Source organism: Lagopus muta, chromosome 6 (genome assembly GCF_023343835.1).
Source record: "Lagopus muta isolate bLagMut1 chromosome 6, bLagMut1 primary, whole genome shotgun sequence".
Taxonomy (NCBI): domain Eukaryota; kingdom Metazoa; phylum Chordata; class Aves; order Galliformes; family Phasianidae; genus Lagopus; species Lagopus muta.
Window position 1 is genome coordinate 54,796,412 of NC_064438.1, and position 21,384 is coordinate 54,817,795.

Sequence of the window (21,384 nt, forward strand, 5' to 3'; positions counted from 1 at the left end):
GAGCAGTGTCCTCTCATGTCCTGCGTGCTCGTCCGTGGGACAGTGCGCGTCTCTCATCTCCCATAGAGCAGCGTGGTTGTCAACCGATCGTGCAGCTCCTCCAAATCGTGCTGCGCCCGCTCGTATTTGTCCGGTTCCTCCTCCAGGTGCTGGAACATGTTGAGCGGTGGGGAAGCTCGGAACTCTTTTGGCAAGATAATCTCCTTAGGCAACGAGTTGTTTCCTACGATGAAGTGGTCCAGGCGTTTCTCCTCCACGCAGCAGCACAGGTAGTTCAAGATGTCATCCATCCGCAGCAGGAAATTCCTCCCGTGCCACCTTTGCAAAGGAATGGTATTCAGGAGGTGCATGATCACTGTCTTCATGTCATAGATGGTAAACTTGAGGCTCGCCATGAGATAGCCACACAGTTGCAGATATCTGAGGTAGAATTTGCCCCCCCGGGGGTGGTTGGCTACATACTGCAAGAACTTTTTCTCTGCCACAACACAGCTCTGTGGCCAGACCGTGCTGGGGGTATGACGAAACACTATCTCATGGCTGCTCAGAAAGATGTCCGTATCATCCTGCTGGACGCCAAACACAAACTCAACGTAGAAGATTCTTTTGTTGACATCTCTCACATGAAGCCTGCAGGAGCGCCTGGACTTCACCGTGTCTATCTCCATGGTGAACTCTGAGACTTGCATGCGTTGCCAGGCGTTTTTGATCAGCTCCTGGAAGCAGCGGGCAGTCTTCTCCGCGTCTAAGTAGGACGTAGTGCAGAGGCTGTGCAGGAGGCTGGGCTGCTGACTTTTCAGCTCTTTGGCGGGGGTGTGGAGGAAGCACAGCATGCGCATCTCCTGCTCCCTCTCGCACGTGCATTCCAGCTCTACACGGATACGGGAGTCCGTTGCTGGTACCTCCCCTGTGGTGCCCAGATCCAGGTGGAAAGTGTGCCCACGGGGGGGCAACAGGGGCACAAGCAGGCTGAAGACAGGTACGTTTCTAACGGGACACCAGCCTTCGAAGGTACTGCCCACCTTGATGAGACGCTCTGGCACTGGATAGAAAGTATCTGATACCATACTTTGGCATATATCCATGACGCCACGCATCAGCGAGTACATCAGTTCACAGTCCTCTTGATGGCTTCGGACTGTCCAGAACACATCGAGAGAAAAGACACCGTCATCCTCCTCCTCCTCCTCCTCCTCCTCCTCCTCCTCCTGCTCCTTCTCACTGCTGGAGCTCTCATCACCGGTGTCTTCAGCTCTATAGAACTTTGAACAGATCATCCACATGAACAAATACAGAAGGATGGGAAGACAAAAAACAAAGCAGCGAAGCAGGGCTTGAGTGCCCATGCTCAGCGCCATGTTCTTCTCTTCCATCTCCAGCAGCAGCTTTGTCATCTGCTCTTGCAGATACACCTCACGCTGCTGCATGCGGTCGAGCGTGTCCACATCCAAATCACCAACTAATGGTATTCTCTGCGCCAACAAGGCGAAGAAAAACGCCAAAGCCATGATCTGGAAGAGAGGAGAGAGGGGAGGTCAGTGGGGCTGGGTGGGAGCTTGCGCTGGAGTCAGGGAGGAGCAGGAGTGAGGGAGCTGGGGGGCAGCAGGGGCCGAGGCCGGCACTGGTGGTGACTGCCCGCAGAGCTGCTCGCAGGCTTCCTGAGCGCTCACTGCCACCACTGCAGGCTCCCAAAGCCCTCGCGGGCCGGCATTTGCACCCGGCCCAGCACAGCCCTCCCCCTGCTGCTGTACTCACCGCTGGCCTAGGCCAAAGTGGAGCTTGGCTGCCTGCTCGTGCCCTCAATACCAGCCCTGCACTGTGATGCACCGTGATGTCACAATGCCCCAGCCCCACCCTTCGGCCCCACCCAGCTGCCCTGGGCCCCATGGCCCTGCCATCGGCCCTGTTCTGAGGCATCTAAGCATGTAATAGCCTGGCATAAGATCACAGAATAAAAAACATAGTGACTCATGCTAGGAGACTGAATGTACTGACCACAGATATGAGTAAGAGGTATTTATAGGAGAACTATAAGAAAGTGTAAAAATTAGGGTCATCTAAGAGTTCTAGTTCTAAGCACAGTAGGAAGTACAACTGATACCACATGACAAGGTATTTCTGTGGCAACTGATAGCATTTCCATTAATCTGGAGTTCATTTCAGGCTATAATCAGCCTGAGGACAGTGAATGCACGAAGCTGCAGCAAGATAACGAATGCCATGTGTAGAAAAAGAATATGTTTGTACCATGGGATGTATGGGATCAGAAGGGAGCAAGAACAGGGCTGCGGCTGGGTTGTCCCAGCACGTTGTGTCCCAGGCAGGAAATGCTCCCTGCCCTCCATTACCGGATCTCGCTGCATGGATTTCCCTGCAATAGACTGTGTAAAAAATGCAGTTGTGAGAAGTCTGCATCACTTCTCTTTCCCTGGTCCCATAGCTGCGTCACTGGTTGTGTCCTGGTATTGGAACAAAAGATATTAACTACCTTACCAGACACGCAACCTTCATAATTACCAGGGCCCTGGCCAGTCCCTCCAAGGCTTCCGCTCACCCTGCCAATAACCCAAGAACCCATTTCAGCCTACCTGTACTTAAGCTCAGTTCCAAGGCTGTCAGTCAGCCTGCACAAATAGTAAACATGCTATATTATCCAAGGCAATCAGCTCCAGTGCAGGAACATTCTGAAATGGAGCAGCATAACACCCTAATGTGTACAAAGGCAGCCTCAGGGATGGAGGGTGACCAGGAACGTGGCAATCAGCATGTGGCATATCAGTTTGGTCTTGGTGTGGTAGTTCATGCAGGAAGGACTAAAGGCCTGAAGGCAGAGAGGGCTATCGTGGGTGCAATGTGCTTTGCTTGATGAACTTTTTGAGCAAATGGCTGAATTGCATGAGGAAATCATCTGGATGCATAGTATTCAGAAATCAGATAGGTAGAGATTGATGCCCGGTGTTGCGCAGTGACATGGGCAGATTGCCAGCCCTGTCTTAAATTCCTGCAAGAGGAGGAAACTAGATTCCAACTTTGAGAAGACAGACCACAGAAACACACAAGACAGGGGAAACTGGACCTTCGTCTCTGCTCAGAGCACGAGTTTTCTCCTCCTGTAGTGCCCTTAAGCAACAGATGCAAGGGCCCAGGGTTGGAGAAAGGTGAGGGCACGGGTAAATGATTTGGACTCAGGAAGAGACAACTGCATTAAGTTGCTCCAACCAAGGACCCAATTTAGAATCAATGCCACCAAAAACAGGCAAAGGATGTTAGTAACTGAGGACTCCTCGCTCAGAGGTACCCATTTGTCCATCGCCCAGACAATAAGAAGAGGCTACTGAGTCTTATAAAGCCAGAGGAATACGATCCACTCCTGCATCTTCAAGTTGGGTCAGCTGAGGCTGCAAGAAGGAAATTTCAAATATTAAAAGAGACTTCATGTTCCTTGGAAGGATGTTGAAGGAATTGGGAGTATGGGGAGTGTCCCCTGTCCTCCCAGGGACCTCCGCCTGGGACCCAGGTAGAAGGAGGAGAACAGATCAGTTGAATGACTGGTGTGTGGGTGGTGTCACACTCAAAGTTTTGGGTTCCGTGATTGATGATGTCCTTTTTGAGAGACCAGGCACGTTGACATTGGATGGGATGCAACTGACCAGTGGAGCAAAAACATCCTGGGCTGAAGATTCAGTGAGGGAAGGGGATGTACTTCTGAGTGACAGGGAAGAGCCAGGGAACACTGTCACTTTAGAAAGCAGAAGGGGAAAACCTCAGATTTTTCCCAGAGGAATTCGGGAGGGCTCCTCCGAGAACATAACATGGCTGATAGCCCGGCTGAAATGCCATTACTTTAATGCAAGCTGACTTAGAAATTAGCAAGAGGAGCTGGAAGTCACTGTGCAATTAGAAAACTGTGACCTAATTGGTATCATGAAAACATGGTGGGACAAATAACACAACTGGGACACTAAAATTGAAGGTTAAAAGCTTTTTGGATGAGATAGGCAGAGCAGAGGGGCAGAGGAATTGCCTCTATGCTAGGAGATGAATAGATTGTGAAAGAGCTGTCTCTAAAAAACAGCTGTGATCATATTGAGAGTCCAAAATAAGAATGAGGAACTACCAAACCAATAAAGAGAGCATGAGAAGAACATGGCTTCATTACCCACCCTGGTTAAACAACTGCAAGTGAATTCAAAACTCTCAGCATCTTCTATGAGATTCATGTTTTTCCTTCCATCTTACTGAGAATTCTTCTCTGTTACCCGCCTGCAGTCTGTAGATGAGGAAATACAGTATTTGCATACATAATGGTGTTTCTCCCATCTCACAGAGCTGGGAGTCTGAGAGACATGAAAAGGTAAAGCTGCAGGTGCTCTTATTTACAGAACAGTACAGAAGCCGATGAGATCTGAGGAAGAAACACACCTTCCACACTCTGTAGCTTCAAAAGAAGTGAAAGGAAGTCGGATCCGGTTTCTACAAGCCCTTTTCCAGTAACTTTAATGAAAATCTTTTCATTTTAAAGGTGTTGTGGAGCTACTTACTTTCATTCATAGTTTTCCTGTTTTCCTCTGAGGTAAAACAGATTTATGTGTGAAAGGACAACCTGCACTTGTCAGAGTGGAGCCATCTGCCGTTTCTTGTTTACATCAGCTCCATGAAACCAGCCTCCAAGCCTCTGCGTTTTCTTCTATGTGCTGATACCAGTATGACTTTTCTGTAATTAATTCTTTCCTGACATTGCAGGATCACAGGATAATTCAGGTGAGAAGTGACCTCAGCAGGTCCAACCTTTTCCTCAAAATTATATCATCTCTGTGGTCAGACCAGGTGTTCAGGACTGTATCCAACTGGGTCATAGAAAACACAGAAATGGAGATTGCAGAGCCTCTCTGGATCCTCACATCCTTTTCCTCAGAGCTGCTCCACAGTTAGTCAGTCCTTGCTAGGGGTTCTGCTTTCCTTGGGGCATGACTTTGCACTGATCTTTGCTGAATTTCATGAAAGGGGGTGTAAGAAAGAAGGGATCAGACTCTTCAGCAGGGTCTGTTATGACAGGACAGAGGGAAATGGTTTCAAGCTAAAAGAGAGGAGATTTAGATTGGATATAAGGAATAAATTTTTTTCAAAAAGTGTGGTAAGGCACTGGCACAGGTTGCCCAAGGAGGTGGGAGATGCCATGGAGACACTGGAGATCAAACTGGACGGGGCTCTGAGCACCTCATGAGGCTATAGGTGTCCCTGCTTGCAGAGTGGGACCTGATGGCTTTTTAGGGCCCCTTCCAACTCAAACGTTTCTATGATTCTATGCTCCTCTTGGCTCTTCCCAGTGGCAGTCTTGACCTTAAGCACATTGCCTGGTTCTCCTAGTTTGCTCTTTGCAGGTCTTCATGATCATTCTCCGTCCTACAAGCAGATTAGTGAACTGCAGGAGAGCAGTCCAGCTGCATTTGCCCGATGCTGCCCCTAACACAGAGCAAGAAGGGTCTTTGTGAGCCTTGGGACACAGTTCTAGGCATCAGTTGGAGGCAGAGAAGGGAAAACAGTGTTTTTTTCCAAGAAACCTCCACTATGGGCCCTTTGAGGACTGTCCTCACCTGTTCCTCTGGTGAGTGTTCCTTGAGCAGGAGGAGATGGCCACCTGCCAGCTCCTAACATCCTGACTCATTTTTCCTGAGAACTCAGCAAGTCAGAGTTTCACAGACAAGAGGAAATCCCTAAACAGCATGCAGCCCAGAGAGTGGAAAGGGTTGTTTGTTTTTTTTGCTTGTTTTTGCTGTTGTTGTCTTTAATTTTGTTCATTTGTTTTTCTTTTTTTCTTTTTTTTCTTTTTTAAACTCCCAGCCTCCCCTTGAGTGTATTTGACATCTTGCTGTCCCTGTCAGCGCAAGATCCCAGTGGAAACAGCAGCTGGGAGGGCTCTTCCTGCCTAGGGGAGGCTCCTCAGGAGTTTGTGGGATTTACCAATCTCTCCCTGTCCCTTACCGAGGGCCATGTGCAGTGGCAAGCTGCAGACAGGTTTGCTGGTGGGCAGCTACTTCGTCTACTTGCTGGTGGGTGCAGCTGTGTTCCAGGCACTGGAGAGGACTGCCGAAAAGCAGCAGAAAATGGCAGCTGCTCAGATGAAGGAGGCTTTTCTGCAGAATTTCACTCACCTCACAGTGGCAGAGATGGAGCAGTTTATGAAGGTGGGTGCCCACCCCGTGCAAGCTCTTTCTCCTGCCCATTTCCCCCTTAGATGTTATTTCCTATTCATCCTTGCTGCAAAGATAACTCTCTCTCTGTGTTCTTGCCGCTGTGTTCATCTGGATTATTTTTGCAAACCCCAAACCCGTTCCCTGGTTTAAGGAGGCAGATCATACTGATCTGTACACAAGTACAAGTTGATGTGGTGTGATAAAATGTTGTGCGTCAGCTGTTAACACTCCCTGCTCTAAGATGGCTCAGTTCTTTGGGTTTGTGCCTCCTGCTGGTACATCTTTCAGTGGGGCTATGCTCATCTCCAGTGGGTGGCACAGCAGAAAAATGAGGCTGTCTGAAAGTAATGGAAGTGATTGCCACACACAGCACAAGAGAACAATATAGCGAACCCTGAAATAATCTGTTGGAGGAAAATAAAGATGCTTAAATTCCTACAGGAAGCATAACACAGTCAGGGTTTATTTCTAGAAAATGCTGGGGGTTGGAACTTGGTGATCCTCGAGGTCCCTTATGACTCAAGCCATCCTATGATCCTGTGCTGCAGAAGTTAAATAGGCAGCCCAGTCAAGAGAAAGGAGCTTCTGGTCACAGCACGGGAAACAGATTGACTGCATTTCTCACTCCATCATAGATGTTTCTTAGCTGCATTTGCTACAGTGCAAAGGAAAGAAGGATTGCAAATAGCCTTGCCAGGAAGCATGTCTGCATGGGAAAGTAACAGAGCTCTTAATGAGCGTGTTTTGAGGATAAGGAGAGAAGGGAGGGAGCCACTATTTCTAAAAATGCAAACAGTGGCTCAGCCCAGAGTTCATGCATCCCCTTCATCGTGGATTTTATTTTTTTCTTTTGGAGGGGGGGAGGAATGGGTGGGAGAGAAGAAAAAAAAATAAACTTCTTCAGGACAATCCTTGTGCAAGGGCTGCCAGGACTTACGTTAGCCTTGACTTTCTGGGACTGTAGTAAAATGATGAGGGAAGCGGAGTTAAAGCCTTCCTGGTGCAGTTTATTTCATCTAATACCTTGTCTTTGCTTGGGCTCAGCCTTGGATTTTGTTTCTGCTGCTGCTGTAGAAATCAGTCTGCATCCCAAATGTCTAGATGAATGTCCTCTGCTTGCTGAGGCAGGCCAGTTGGATACTGGGGTTCTTGTTGTTTTTCTTGTTTTTTAAGCCTCAGAAAAACCAGCATCATTTAGAATGAAATCCACAGAAGGAAGGGGACTGAAAATGCATAGAGTTATAGATGATAGAGCTGGAAGGGCTTGGGAGATAACGCCCTGCCACAGGACAGTCTCAGTTCAACCCAAGCCTTCTCCAACAGATGTTCACTGCATTGTCAATATTGTCCAGGTTCACGCATGCCCCTTGCAGAATGCTGTACATGTCAGGCTGGATTCTGATTGTAGTTGCATCAGTATTAATGCTTTGCAAACCAGTGACTTTATAAATATGTAGCTCCAATGAGACTACAGCCTTAAAACTACATTTTGTGTGTGTCAGGTGTACCCAGCTGTAACTCACTAATACCTGCATACAGGTGAGCAATTAGATCCCAGCTGCACCACTAAAATCTCAAGGGCAAACTCAAAACCAGGCGCCCCATCAGTTCAATTGGTGGGCTGCTTTGTTCTGCTGTGTCTTCTGTAGATCCCTTCCTCCCCCCCCCCAAGTACTTAGCCTGCAAGAAGCAAGGTCTTTAGGGGCGAACTTCACACTGAAACAAACAAGTTCTCCTAAAAGCCATAAGAGCACTCAACATAACTGCAGGGCAAAAGGCAAACTTTCAAAACCTGCCAGCTAACCTTGGCAGCAAAGGTGTGAGTGGTGTTAGAGCATTAATGAAAACAAAGTGAGTGGTGTTCACAGGAAAGGAGCAGCAGTTGTCTTCATCTGTAGAACTCGTTCAGCAAAGACTTGAGAAAAGCAGTTGCGTTGATTAAAATAATAATAATGCCTTCCCTTCCAGAACCTGACTGAAGCAATTCAGAACGGAGTTTACCCTATTGGAAATGAATCACAGACTGAAAACAGCAACTGGGATTTCAGTAACTCCTTCTTCTTTGCAGGCACAGTGGTCTCCACAATAGGTCTGTTCTGTGATTCCCATATTTGTGTGTGTGTGTGTGTTTGATGTTTATGTCTGCTTTCTAGGACCTAAACTTTCAAGGATAGAAAGTCCAGTTCTTTATTGGCTTGCATGGGAAGCAGCTACTGACATGGTCCTGAGCCCTCACTGATGCCCAAATCTTTGTGTATTACTTTGAATTTTAAAATACTGATAGTCTTTCATTTTGATCTTTTTTCTTTTTTTTTTCCTCACTTGTTTCTTCTTTTCAAGCCATCTATTAAAATCTTGTTCTGCTGCCAGTTGTGGGTAGAAGATTTGACTGTCCAACATCTGACTTTTATTCTATGGTCAAACAGGCTTTAAATCTGGGAGTGGAGTAAAGCATAAAAGAATGGTATGAAATAAGTGAACTTTGCTGGGAAGGAAGACATGAGAAGAGGACAAGGCAATTTCTAAGACTTTCACACTGCTTCTTCAAGCTATTCTGACCATCCCAGGGGCTGCTTGCCCCTGCCTGTCTCTCCCTTTCCCTCAAATATGCATCCCAAAAAGCAAAGGCCTGCCGAATTTGAGCATGCTTATGGCTGCTGCTTCACACTGTCATGCAATGAGGGGTAAATGTATGTTTTCACAAGCTGAGGCCTCTCCCACTACACCCTAAGCAAAGCTGTGCCTGTGACCTGTAAGTGTGACATGTCTTGGGTCCCTGTGGTGCCCCAGCATTGTGGCAGGTGTGTTGGTGTTGCATGAACCCATATGGAGATTTCTTGCCATAGAAGAAAGGGGATGTAGAGACTTGAGCAAAGTGTTTTCCAGCAGTTTGCACTCATCTGCTGGAACCCTTTTAGTATAACACAGAAAAATTCTTTAGGAGGATCTGGAGAAGAGAAAGGAGAATCGCTTTCCCCTGTTGATAACATTGTCCAAACACCACCAAAGAACTTGAACTGAAAATCAAATCTCACTGATTTTTTTTTATTTTTCTGCTCCTCAGCACTGCAGTTATAAGTCAGACTCCATCAGTGTTGAAGAGGTCATTTTATTATAGAAAACTGCTGAGTACTCTGGAAGTCTCCTGACCCATCACATGAAAGACAAACATTTCATGGAAACAGCAATATTTACATATTAACCTTGCCATTACCTGTATTATTGTAGTTTTTTCATTGTGGCATTTCTCTCCCAAGCAAAAGGGTTTCTTCCCATCAAATTTGTTTCCCCACTGAGCGAGAAAGGCTGTCCCAGGAAAAGTCCCATTTGCTTGTTTCTCTGCCCCCTTACTGCATAGGTCTCTTAGTGAAGCACTTTTACCCATCTTCACCTATCTTGGCTTTGCTGCCATGAAAATGCAATATTTGTGCAACAGGAAGCACAAAACACCTCGAACATCTGAGTCTTAGCAGCCAGTTAATCACTCAGTTGTTTTATTTGTCATCTCCCCAGAGGAAAACATGCAGTTTTGCAAATAATGGATGTCTTGAGTTGAACTGTGCTCTGGAAAGTGCTTTTTCTCATGGTGAGGATAAAATAAGGACATACACGAAGTACAGAACTCTAGCACTTAAAGATGTACCTCATGGGGTCTAAGAGCAGCAAAGCCTGCAGTCCATTAAAGGACATGTTTGGAGTCCTGCAGCTGTTGTTGCATTACTTATCTAAATCCTCTTTTAATAGAATTTTAAGAAAATTATCTCTCTGGCATGAATGAACTGACTACCAGTAAGGTCTGGGTTAATTAGTGCAAGGTACTGTAATGCACCCTACAGTGTCTCAGCCAGTATCTGGACGTACCAACCTACCGGCATTCAGCCACAGAGGTCACTAACACACAGACATATCTACAAGAAGGCAGATTGTTTGATTCTGGCATGAGAAACAGCCTGAGACTCTAGACTTGACATCTTCCAGGTCCCCAGCCTTCTGGTTTTTGTCTTCCTGTGTATTTCTCACGGGAAATGCGTTATTTTCCATAACTGCTTTTAGATTACGCTTTCATTCCCATTAAGGCTTGGTTGTGAGAACAGCACTCTGCATCCCACAGAACATCCAGGATGAATCACTTCTGCTTTCTAGTTTTGCCAGAGAAAAGTGAGTAGGTAGGCTAGGAAGTGCTAGCCACATTTTCTGGAAACAAAGGCAGGCCAGGCTTGGTTGTGTGTGAATGTGATCGTGGATTGCTCCAGCCCTCTGGAATATCCCCTCTGACATATCTTTCTTTTCATAGGTTATGGCACGCTACGTCCTAAAACTGTTGGGGGCCAGATCTTCTGTGTCTTTTTTGCTCTCTTTGGAATCCCTCTGAATATTGTTTTTCTGCACCGTGTTGGTAAGATCCTCTCACTGCTGTGTAAAAAGCTGGGGATATTCCTGTACGGAAAAGGAATGAGAAAGGTAATTGGTTTTAATTAGGCACAGTGACATGCTAGGCTTTTTTCCAAGATACATCCTGGCATTATCCTCTGTTACGTTTGTTCTCTTGCTGTGTTGGGCATTGTGCTAGGAGAGGAAAAGAAGTATTCTTTCCCTGCAGAGCTAAGCAGAGGAGGCAACTAGAGGAGGTTTTCAGAGAGGGGAATACACTTTGCCTGTTCATCTACATAGCATGTCTGAGCCTACTTCAGCAATCAATGGAAAGAGAGAGAGAGAGAGAGTGCTTCCTTCCACTTCTCTAGACACTTATCTCAGGAGCTAACACTAGGGAAGTACCTGCCCCTCTTTATTGGCAGCTCAGAGATAGGTGATTTAGCATCTCACCTTGAGAGAAGAGAGCTGTGAAGTAGCTGAGCTGTAGGAGTTTCAGTAGACGCTGGCTCAATGCTTAACGTGTCACCCCTCCTTATTTGTTATGCAGTCCTTTAATCCCTTTCCGCCTTTGACTTCTACAGCAAGGAAAATTCAGGCTCAAGTTGCCCATTTGAGCCCAGCTGCTGTAAGGTGAGGAGGCACTTGCAGGGGGCTGGAGGCACGGTATCTCTGTTCTGGTTATGGCCCAGGTTATTGGGAGCTTCTCACATTCTCTCAATGCTTCTGATGAAGTGAGAATGGCTCTTCTGTGTCTCCTGCTGTAATTCTCTTCATTAGGATTAGGTATGAATGTTACAGACAACTCTGATCAAACTGTTCAGTATCCTCCTGTGTCTGGCAAACTTAAGTAGCATGTAAGGCTAGATTAGATGTTGAATCTAGCACAAGCACAGCACATAAAGGCATGAGAAAATACCCAGCAGTTGCCATTCATTTCCAGACAATCTGGACTTAAAAAATGTGCATATAAGATAGATGTATCTGGTTGAATCTTACTGCCTGACAAGTCTTTTTATCCAACCATAGTTGCTTCATAGCTGCTTGGTGGTAGGATGGTTCAAAAGTCACTGGCTAGACAGTTCTTCATCAGGAGTTTGTTAAAGATCTCCTCGTAGTCACTTATCCACTGGGTAGGATTTAAGTTGTGGTACAGATGCAATGATAAAGTTAACAGTCAAGACTCTGTAAGATACTGCAAGCAATATTGGAAACGATGTAAATTATTTTTTTAAACATCTATTTTCCAAGGCAAAATTGAGTGTTCTTGGGAATACCTGAATGTCTGAAAGCTAGCTAAAAGTGATGTCGTTTAGTGAAAACTGGAAATGGTCTAATTCTGGTAAAAGTCATTGGGAATTCCTTCCATATGTGTGGGCATTAAAGGCTAACAGAATAAATAAATTTAAAAAAAAAAAAAAAAGACTGTATCTCTCAGGTTTATTATGGATATGGAACACCTTTAATGCATAGATTCCCCCTGCTTCAGGGCAACACACAGTGATTATAGAAGGTATTCCTAGGTGGTCACCCATTTTGAATACCAAGCGTTATACATGGCCTGCTAGTGTGTCAAATCATGATTGTAATTTAGTTGTCTCTTTTTCAGAAGAAGATCAAATTTCTGACCCTTCTGTTCTTCCTTGTGACTGGGATCCTAGTGTTCCTGTGTTTGCCATCACTGTTCTTCCAGATCACAGAGGGTTGGTCCTACAGTGAAGGAATCTACTTTGCATTTATCACCCTCAGCACCATTGGCTTTGGAGATTACGTAGTAGGTAAGATTGATTTCAGAGAGGAGGTGCAGCAAAGCACCAGGGTTGCAACTTTGATTACTGTGGGTTGACTGCACAGGTCATCAATGTACTCTAGAGACAAATCTTCTGTCTAGTCTTTGACCAGTCTTTGCTTTGTAAGATTTTGGGGGAAATACTTGTCTTTCTAGGATTTCATGAGCTGATGAAAGCACAGAGTTGTATAAACGTAATGAGATGGGGTGCAAAAAGCCAAATATTTTGGGGAGGGAAGGGTAGAATTCAACAAGCCTAGGAGTTTGCATATATGAAAAGGAGATAGTTGTGACTGCCATATGAGATACATATCCATGCTTTAGCCACCTACGACTTACATTTCAGAGTATACAGTAAAAAAATAAGTGCTTGTGTTTCAGAAGACATGATTTTACAGAAGTCCAAGAAGTAGAAACTGTAGTCACAGGGCAGTGGGAAAATCTACTCATGAAAATCTATGAGAAGTGGATCTTAAATAGGTACATCACTTTAAGAGCAGCCTTCTTTAGTATCCTCATGCACTACTGCATGTGCTGTGTCTTCCCAAGTTAGAGCTTAGGAGGTTCCTCTGATGTCTCACCGTTGAAGCCACACTCCAGCTTGTTGGTGTGCTTCTCAAAACACTCTGTGACTCTGCTGGTCAAAATACACTCTGAACAGAATCAGCTTCTAGAAGAAATCCACGTGAAAACCAGGAATCAAGTGCATGTCCATGGGAGAAGCAACAGAACACCTGGATTCCTTGAAGTATCAAGGATTTCTCTACAACAACCTGTTCTGCCAGCATCTCTCCAATACAGGCTTTTCCTCGGCACTGGTACAAGAAGGAAGCTTTGGAGCTAATACTTGAGTTTTGCAATTACAAGAGCAATAGCCCCAGAATAGCTACTTCAATAGCACTTTCCTCAGGTGTAAACATGTTATTTTACAAACACGGTTAAACGAATTAGAGGAGCCTTCTGGCTCTGTGAGTTCTTCTTTAAGATGACTTAACTGGAGCTGCAGTATTTTTTTCCTGCACTAGTTGTCAAACAATGGCAGTAAAATGCCTCAAGTTGTGCCAGGGTAAGTTTAGGTTGGATATCAGGAAAAACTTCTTTTACAGAAAGGGTTGTTATGGACTGCAATAGGCTCCCCAGGGAGGTGGTTGAGTCACCAGCCCTGAATGTGTTTAAAAACTGTTTGGATGTGGTGCTCAGGGACATGATTTAGCAGAGGGTGGTTAGAGTTAGGGTAGCATGGTTAGGTTGTGGTTGGACTTGATGATCTTGAAGGTCTTTTCCAACCTGAGCAATTCTACGATAAGTTTTAATGCCACACACAGCTTCTGAACACAACAATCGGAATGAATGTTCTTCATCTTACGTGTTTAGAATTGATTACAAATGACCAATAGTTTTGTGCTGACCAAATGGAAGAGGACAGGCATGAGTTTATTTGCATTTTAGTAATTCTGATTTTTGTAGCTGCTGTACTTCAAGGATAAGATAAAGCCTGTTTTGTATGGGGAGAAATCCTAGGAAGATGACAGTCCTGATTCAGCTGTTTGCAGCACGTGTACACATGGGGGACATTTCTAGGGTGAAACTCCCCTTGGTCTGTGAACCAGCTTTATGCCTTACTGAAGTTCAGCTTTGAGTTAACGTTATGTAGATATTACTAGCTGCTTTGCAAGCAGTGTTGAAGTCCTAACCCCACACGATGAGCTTCACACAGAACAGAAAAAGAGATGCTTTACAGGAAGCCTGACAGCTTCTCTACCTGACAGCTTCTCAGTCCCAGCAAAAGAAATAAAACCAGCTGTCGGTTATCTATTCATGATTACAAACCAGCTCACTGCTGCCCCATTTCCAAAGCTTTGCATGATGAAGTACAAAAATCCAACTAGTTGATTTATTTAATGCAAAGTGCTGCAGGACATGAAATGGGATGCCAGCATCCTGATCTCTTCTGGGCAGCTTCAGAATGTGAAATGCTCCACCAAGTTGTGGTGATCTCCCTTCCATGCATGTTGCTGTTATGTCTGCTATATGGATTCACCCTTAACAATGACTTGCAACATTCACCAAGCAGCATTACCAAGTTTTTGTGCTGATGCCAGGACCGTATCATTTCAACAGAGGGGAACTAGATGCAGTAGGAACAAATGCTTTCTGAACATTGCTTGTGGATTGCTGACATCTGAGCAAACAAATGAAGTGACCCATGCAGAAAAGTGGGTGTGTAAGGCTAGGTGATGCTAAGTGGTACAGACTGCATGAAATAAGCTCCAGTCCACTAGTTTCCAACACAGAAACTTGTGTTCTTGACAAGTAGTGAGTTCTCATCAGTCATCTACTTTATTAATGGAGAATGCTCCTGAGTCCATTCAAAAGTCAAGTAGGAATTGCAATTTCAATTAAGCATATCAATAATTTAGAGCAATTACCTATCAGGTCATAATTGCATTTTACAGAATCACAGTAACTTGCTTGGAGGCCAATCCACACCAATCTCAGTATATCTTTTGGAGAGACCATCATGTGTGCTAACATACATAAAATTGAAGCCACAAGTCAGTCAGCCTGAATCTAGAACACGCTTTCCTCTGACCTGGAGTACTGCTGTTGTATTTTATACATTGCATATTGTAGTATTCCATCACAATGAAAGTCACCTTGAAGCATTCAGTGTAAAATACATTAATTGAATCCATTAGGTTTGCCTGTTTTACACAGGCAAGGCCAGTTTAATTTGTTAATTTTCTCCTCCTTTCTCTCCCCCTACCTGCAGGTAAACAACCTGGCAGGATTTATTTTTCCTACTACCGAACAATTGTGGCCATCTGGATTCTTTTTGGACTTGCCTGGATTGCTCTCCTATTTAATTTATTGACAACGGTTCTAGAAGATACTGAGAAAATAATTGTCAAGGATCTTCATCAAATTGGAAAGGTGGGTGAGGATAATGCAGCAAGCCAACCAAGAAGGTGCTGGCCTGTTCAGTTTGTTCCAGAAGAAGAACTGATAGCACCTTGTGCTGAAGGGGATACCCAGAAAATGGAGTCATTAGCAGCAGAGGGTGCACAGGAAAATGGAGTTAGTAGCAGCAGGTTCTGAACAAACAAAAAATGAAAAAACAAAGTGTTTTCTGATAGCCAAAAATACTGGCCATATGCTTTAGCACGGACATTTAATTCTTCATTGGAAATTTGCTAGTGCATTATTCTAAAGAAATTCCCATGGAAATTAAATTTATCCCACCTTTTGCTGAAGTGTGGCCATTTAGAGCTCAAGACTTTCAGTTATACAGAAACACAATATTAATGATACAAAGTTTGCTCTACAGTTTGCAGCCATCTTGTGCTAAAACATTACAAGTGCACCCATTTTGTGAGGCTTTTTTAAGATGCTTCCATGAAAACGCAAAGGAGGGGTGTGGTAGAGCTTGCTTACTGTATTTGGATTTTGCTGCTTGTAAAAAAAAAATCACATCTCTTCTTGGAGCTGACATGTACAAGCTTTTCTGAGTTTCTGAGTAATACCAGCACCTTTGGAAGAAGAAGAAATAAGGGCATATAACATGCCTTGATTTGAGACATCACATAGGATGAACTGGCATGATCTGAAAGCCGTGTTTGAAGGACAAGACCTGGGCTCAGTGCAGAGATGGATGAGCAAGGTTAGAAAAAGGATACCTGTATTAGAAATGATTAATTCTACATATTCCTGATTTACGCTAAGACGAATAAAAGCAACTTCATTTCTTATCCCTGCAGCTTTGAAAAACCTTTCTGATGAACATACAAGTTCAGATTTTATAATGATTATATTTCATAAGGATTTTACAAGATCAGAAACATGTTTGAATGGAGGAGTCTTCACTGCATCAAAGCCTTGCTTCTGTTTGTGCTCCACAGGTGCTAAGATGTCATTTAAAAGCAATCCTACTGTGCTGTGCTAAAGTACCTTTCCAAGTGCTAGTGCTGTCTAAACACTGCCATCTTGCCTTCAACCAGGGAGAGAAGAATGACAAACTTGTGAATGGTGTTTTAGATGTACTGCCATTCAGGCTATCCCTAGGTGAAGATCCTGGCATTCAAATGGGTTGATCGCTCCATCAGGTGCCTTGTGTGTGTCAAGAGTACAGGAAAACTCTACCATGAATTTCTTGCAGTATCTCTTCCAGAAGCTGGTGGCTCCCCTGCTGTCCGAGCAAGAGGTGGAGTAATGTGTACTTCAAAGTCTGCAAACCTGTCCACCTCACATCAGCACCCACAAGACTCTCTCAAGGCAGTCCATACACTCAGCACATGGAGTGCTTCCCTTTGCTTGGTGCTGAACCTGTTGCTTCACAGGTTTTCACGATCCTGAGTTTCTGTTTTGTCAGGCAGTGAATAATTGTACTTGGCTAACCCTCCGGGTGTTAGTTTTAGCAAAACCAACTCTTGCCAGAGCTATTCCTGTACAAAAGGGAGAATAAATTACAGCTGTAAAGCAATTCTAGGCCGTAAAGATGCAATCAGCCTTGAACTCATATCTTTTTCAGTCAAACAAACCCACAGTTCTTGCCAAAACAGCCCTGCTGGTTCAAGATCTGGCATGTAGACCCGACCAAATATGTACTTTCTTTCCCTCCACAAATTATTTCCCAGTGTTAGCCTCAAGGCTAACTTCTAATCTAACATCTCTCCTTCTCAGGAAGCCTTTCTGAGGCAGCAGGAACAAGAACTGCCCAAAGTCAGGGCAGGGTGTCACAGCACGCAGCAGTCCCCATGTGTGTCCCTTGCAATCCCTATGTAAGCTGTTGCTGTCACAGCACAACATCCTGGCCAGGCAGAAGAAACAGACAGTTGCTCCCAGACAGGGATCTTGTCACCAACTTATGTTCTCTCAACAAGCCTTGGCTCATGTTATTATTTTCAAAGTGTGTTTTCTTCTCTACTGCCTTTGCCCAGTCCTTCCCATGGGGACCATTAACCCCATCCTCAATCTAACAGAGATGCCATGAGGGCTGGTTTAGAGAGGTGTGATCTGCCTTGAGCTGTGATGGCCACATTGCATGGCCTCGTTGTCCCTTCCAGGATGGTTCCTGATGTCTCCCAACCTCAAGGTGTGTGTGTCTGTTTCATAGAACCATAGAATGATAGAATGGCCTGGGTTAAAAAGGACCATCTAGTGCTCAAGGTTAGAGCATCTAACGCTCATCTAGTTCCAACCCCCTGCTGTGTGCAGGTCACCAACCAGCAGCCCAGGCTGCCCAGAGCCACATCCAGCCTGGCCTTGAATGCCTGCAGGGATGGGGCATCCACAGCCTCCTTGGGCAACCTGTGCCAGTGCCTCACCACCCTCTGGCTGAAAAACTTCCTCCTAACATCGAACCTAAACCTCTCCTGTCTCAGTTTAAGGCCATTCCCCTTGTCCTATCACTATCAACCCATATAAGCAGCCATTCCCCCTCCTGTTTATATGCTCCCTTCAAGTACTGGAAGGCCACAATGAGGTCTCCCTGGAGGCTTCTCCAAGCTAAACAAGCCCAGTTCCCTCTTTCTTCATGCTGCTGGAGAGAAAGAAGAACAGGGAGGGAAACATTCCTCCTAGAAATATCTTGAAGTCAACACCTTCTTCAGCATGTTTCCAGTGTCCCACTTGTTCCCTGTCATGACAAATCATAGAACCATGGAACATCCCCAGTTGGAACAGGTTGCCCAGAGAGGTTGTAGATGGAATGCTTCCCTGGAAGCATTCAAGGCCAGGCTGGATGGGGCTGTGAGCAACCCAGTCTAGAAGGAGGTGTTCCTGCCTATAGTGGGGAGTGGAACTGGATAATCCTAAAGGTCCCTTTCAAACCAAACCATTCTATGATTCTGTGATTCCATTCTAAGTTGGAGGGGACCCCCAAGGATCATTGAGTCCAGCCCCTGGTTCCACACAGCACCACCCAAACTCTATGTCAGAGCAACATCCAGACTGATAACGTCCCACTGCATCACAGAGCAATCAAGGGTGTTTGTTCAGGCAGCTCAGGAAGGGCAAAAGGACCAGGGAATGTGGGACACAAGGCAGGAACTGCTGTCACAGAGCTGCCCTCCTTCAGACACGATGTAGTGAGGTGTCACTCCAGTGGGGCTGTGTATGGAGAAAACACTTACACAAGCATAAAAAGAAAAAAGCACAAAAGCTTTCCCTCAGGAGAAATTCAGGTAGCTGCTCTAAGAAAGCAATCAGCATGCTCCCAAATCCTCGCAGCTGCAGAAAGGCCTTTTGAGGGTTTCAGCTTGGTTTCTTGTGCCCTCTCGCGGCTGTGTGCTGCAAACTCTTTTCTTTGCTTTTCTCTCTGGTGGGAAAGGAAAGGGGGGAAGCCCAAGAAAGCTGCGAGCCAGGGTGGGAAAAGAACATATTTCGATACAGTGTCGTTTCTCCCTCGTGTTTCTGCTGAAGAATGAAGTCGTCTCCAGAAGGGTTTAGGCGCAGCAACAAACCTCTCTGTGCTGGAGCAGCCTCCTCACTTCCAGCATTATCACCCTGCAAACAGTGCACAACCATAGCAGATCTTGTCCTCGCATCACCCCTGGAAGAGGGAGCTGTTGATTTCTGTGCAAATAGTAAGGCCTCAGAGAAAATCTAATGTGTTGCCTGAGCTCAGGCACAAAGCCTTTAACAAACACCTGGGCTGGTGCCCTCTCAACCCCAGGTGCCCTGGGATTGCCTACTGATAAATCTGACCCAGCCAGTGTTCCTGTAGTTGCTAGGATTAAGATCATCTTGAGTTGACAGCAAAGTTAGAACAGAGATTCTCCTCCACAGCCAGAGATTTGAAACGATTGCAAGGCTTTTGAGTATAAGCCAAGCTCTGGCTCTTCAGCATGTTGCTGATGCCCAAAGCAGAGAAAGCAGGAGTCAAATCCAGCCCCAGCTCCTTCTGTGCCAGCAGCCACCCTCCAGAGGGACTTTTCCCTCTGCGCTCTGTGCATCCTGCAGCTTTTCCTGGCTGTAAAAGAGCCCTCACAGCCACCCAGCCCTGCTGTGCCATGAGGGGAAATCCAGCTTTCACAGACCACCGCTGCCAGCTCTCCCACTGCAGCTCTTTTTCAAAGCGAGGAACATTTCCAAGGCAGGCCAAATGCTTTCCCATACATTTAACAAGTTGCTGAAAAATTCCAGGGGTAGGATCGTGAATTATCTTGGATTAAACGGCAGCAGCATGTTCCTGCATTCAGGCTGAGCTGCTCCTCATACATCACCCACAGCCTTGCTGCCAGCTAGCAAACAGTGTGCATTTCTGCACTTGAAACCGAGGAAAATGCCATGAGAAATTATCTTTCCCTCAGAAAGAAGCCCCTGAGAAATCCGTTTGCCTCCAGAGAGAATGCGAGAAACTGCACTTTGATCTGTCTTTAATTAGTATATGGGATTGTTTAGGGAACTTTTGAGGTCTCCTTCAATTAATAGTCTGTTCGTTTGGAGAGATTAGTTGTGATGGGGTTTTTTTCTTTCTTTTTTTTTCTGGAAGCAGAGAGACTACTCAAATGGAACTGCTTGGCTAATGTAATATCATATAGCCAGCGGGATCTTTTCTTTTTTACAGAAATCACTAAAATTGGGCCACACACATATTATTTTCCATTCCGTCATACTTGGAGATGTGAATTCTCTCCTGACTTGAGCCCAAAAGGCTCTGCATCCAGCTCAGAAATGGTTCAACAAACAGAACTCCTCACTCTCCAGAGGCCTGTTCTCCATCCCTCATGATTGCACCCAAGGAAACAACAACAACAAGCAATCACCACAAAAGCCAGAGTTTTTTGGCATCCGCTAAATTCCCTTGTATCGTTTCAGAAGGGCTTAAAGTGGCCTTGAAAATCATAGAACGGGTTGGGTTGGAAAGGATCTTAAAGAGCATTAGTTCTGCTGCCCCTGCAGAGGGCTGGCTGCTCCCCCAGCTCAGGCTGAGCAGTGCCTTGTCCATAGCCTTGGGCACCTGCAGGGATGGGGCACCCACAGCTCTGGGCAGCAGTGCCAGGCCCTCACCGCCCTCTGAAGGAAGGATTTCCCCCTGACATCTAACACAAACCTCCCTTCTTTTAGTTCAAAGCCATTCACCCTATCGCTGCCTGCACATATAAAAAATCACTCTCCGTTCTGTTTGAAAGGTCCATTCAAGTGCTGAAAGGCTGCAAAGAGGTCTCCTAAGAGCCTTCTTTCTGCAGGCTGAACATTTCCAGCCCTCAGCCTTTCTTTGTAGGGAAGATGCTCCAGCCTTCTGACTATCTTTGTGGCCTTTTCTGGACCACTTCAACAGCAGGTCCAACATGATGTCCTGCAAGGTTTTGTGTCAGCTCTCATACTGTAAGGAAATGAGAACCCGTGGGGGCTCCAGCATCTGTGGCTGAGGACTGGCCTGGGGCAGCACTGCTGGTTCAATGCTAGCAAAGCCAACACTGAGTTATTCTTGAGATAACAAGTTCTGGGGATAGTCAGAGCACCCATCCTTGCTTCTACTGACCTGCAGCCAGCCTCACCTCCACCGTGGGACATGAGCTCAAGCAGCACCGAAGCTGCTAAGAAAATACAGCCATTCCTATCTTGAGGGGTTCTGGACTTGATTAGGATAATTCTCCACCAGAGGTTTGGGAAAGCTCATTTTGCTGAGTTAAAGTTAGGGCAATTATCGAATCCATTTAATTGCCGGTTCAACATGATTTAGGAGACATGTCTCCTGAACAAATACTGTCCCAAATTTCTCTTTCAATTATTCTCACATATGTGGTTGGAAACTATAGCTGTATTTTTGTGGTAAGATGCCAAAGCATGAAATAATACATCCCCAGAAAGAGAAATATGCTGATAAGCAGAAGGATAATAATAACAACCACGCGTCATTAAAAAATGAAGGGAGTAACAATTTAAGTTAATGGCTTCCTTGAGAGGCACTAGCCAGAAAGACACTGCTATTCTTAAAGAACAAATGTGATTGGAGTTAAATCCAGTTTCTCAAAGACAACTGTTTGTCATAGCAAGGCACACAGAAAATCATGTATCAAAACCAGA

General features: G+C 45.4%; 2 protein-coding genes across 8 annotated transcripts in view; one reads left to right on the plus strand and one right to left on the minus strand.

Annotated features, from left to right (window-relative positions):
- Positions 1 to 38: 38 nt before the first annotated feature.
- The window catches only part of LOC125694837 (inositol 1,4,5-trisphosphate receptor-interacting protein-like 1), a 116,876-nt gene continuing 95,530 nt past the window's right edge, over positions 39 to 21,384 (minus strand). For all 4 annotated transcript variants that reach the window (XM_048948619.1, XM_048948617.1, XM_048948618.1 and 1 more), the window contains one exon: positions 39 to 1,511. In XM_048948619.1, coding sequence (XP_048804576.1) covers positions 54 to 1,511 — 1,458 coding nt within the window. In that variant the 3' untranslated portion in view covers positions 39 to 53. The remainder of the gene's footprint in view (positions 1,512 to 21,384) is intronic.
- Positions 1,453 to 17,431, plus strand: LOC125694840 (potassium channel subfamily K member 16-like). Of its 4 annotated transcripts, none has more exons than XM_048948624.1 (6): positions 1,453 to 1,534; positions 5,842 to 6,185; positions 8,163 to 8,283; positions 10,489 to 10,655; positions 12,175 to 12,343; positions 15,128 to 17,430. In XM_048948624.1, exons 2-6 carry the CDS (start codon positions 5,991 to 5,993, stop codon positions 15,451 to 15,453), a joined length of 978 nt encoding a protein of 325 aa, XP_048804581.1. In that variant the 5' UTR covers positions 1,453 to 1,534; positions 5,842 to 5,990; the 3' UTR covers positions 15,454 to 17,430. The 4 variants fall into 4 exon arrangements, with proteins under 4 accessions (XP_048804581.1, XP_048804580.1, XP_048804582.1 ...); XM_048948623.1 differs by lacking the exon at positions 1,453 to 1,534 and adding an exon at positions 4,340 to 4,761; XM_048948625.1 differs by lacking the exon at positions 1,453 to 1,534 and adding an exon at positions 5,590 to 5,605.

Bases quoted from the DNA above. Each gene is read 5' to 3' on its own strand.
- LOC125694840 (XM_048948624.1), top strand. From the start codon at position 5,991: ATGTGCAGTGGCAAGCTGCAGACAGGTTTGCTGGTGGGCAGCTACTTC. The intron at 6,186-8,162 runs GTGGGTGCCCAC...CTTCCCTTCCAG, and splicing joins AGATGGAGCAGTTTATGAAG to AACCTGACTGAAGCAATTCA. The intron at 8,284-10,488 runs GTCTGTTCTGTG...TTCTTTTCATAG, and splicing joins CACAGTGGTCTCCACAATAG to GTTATGGCACGCTACGTCCT.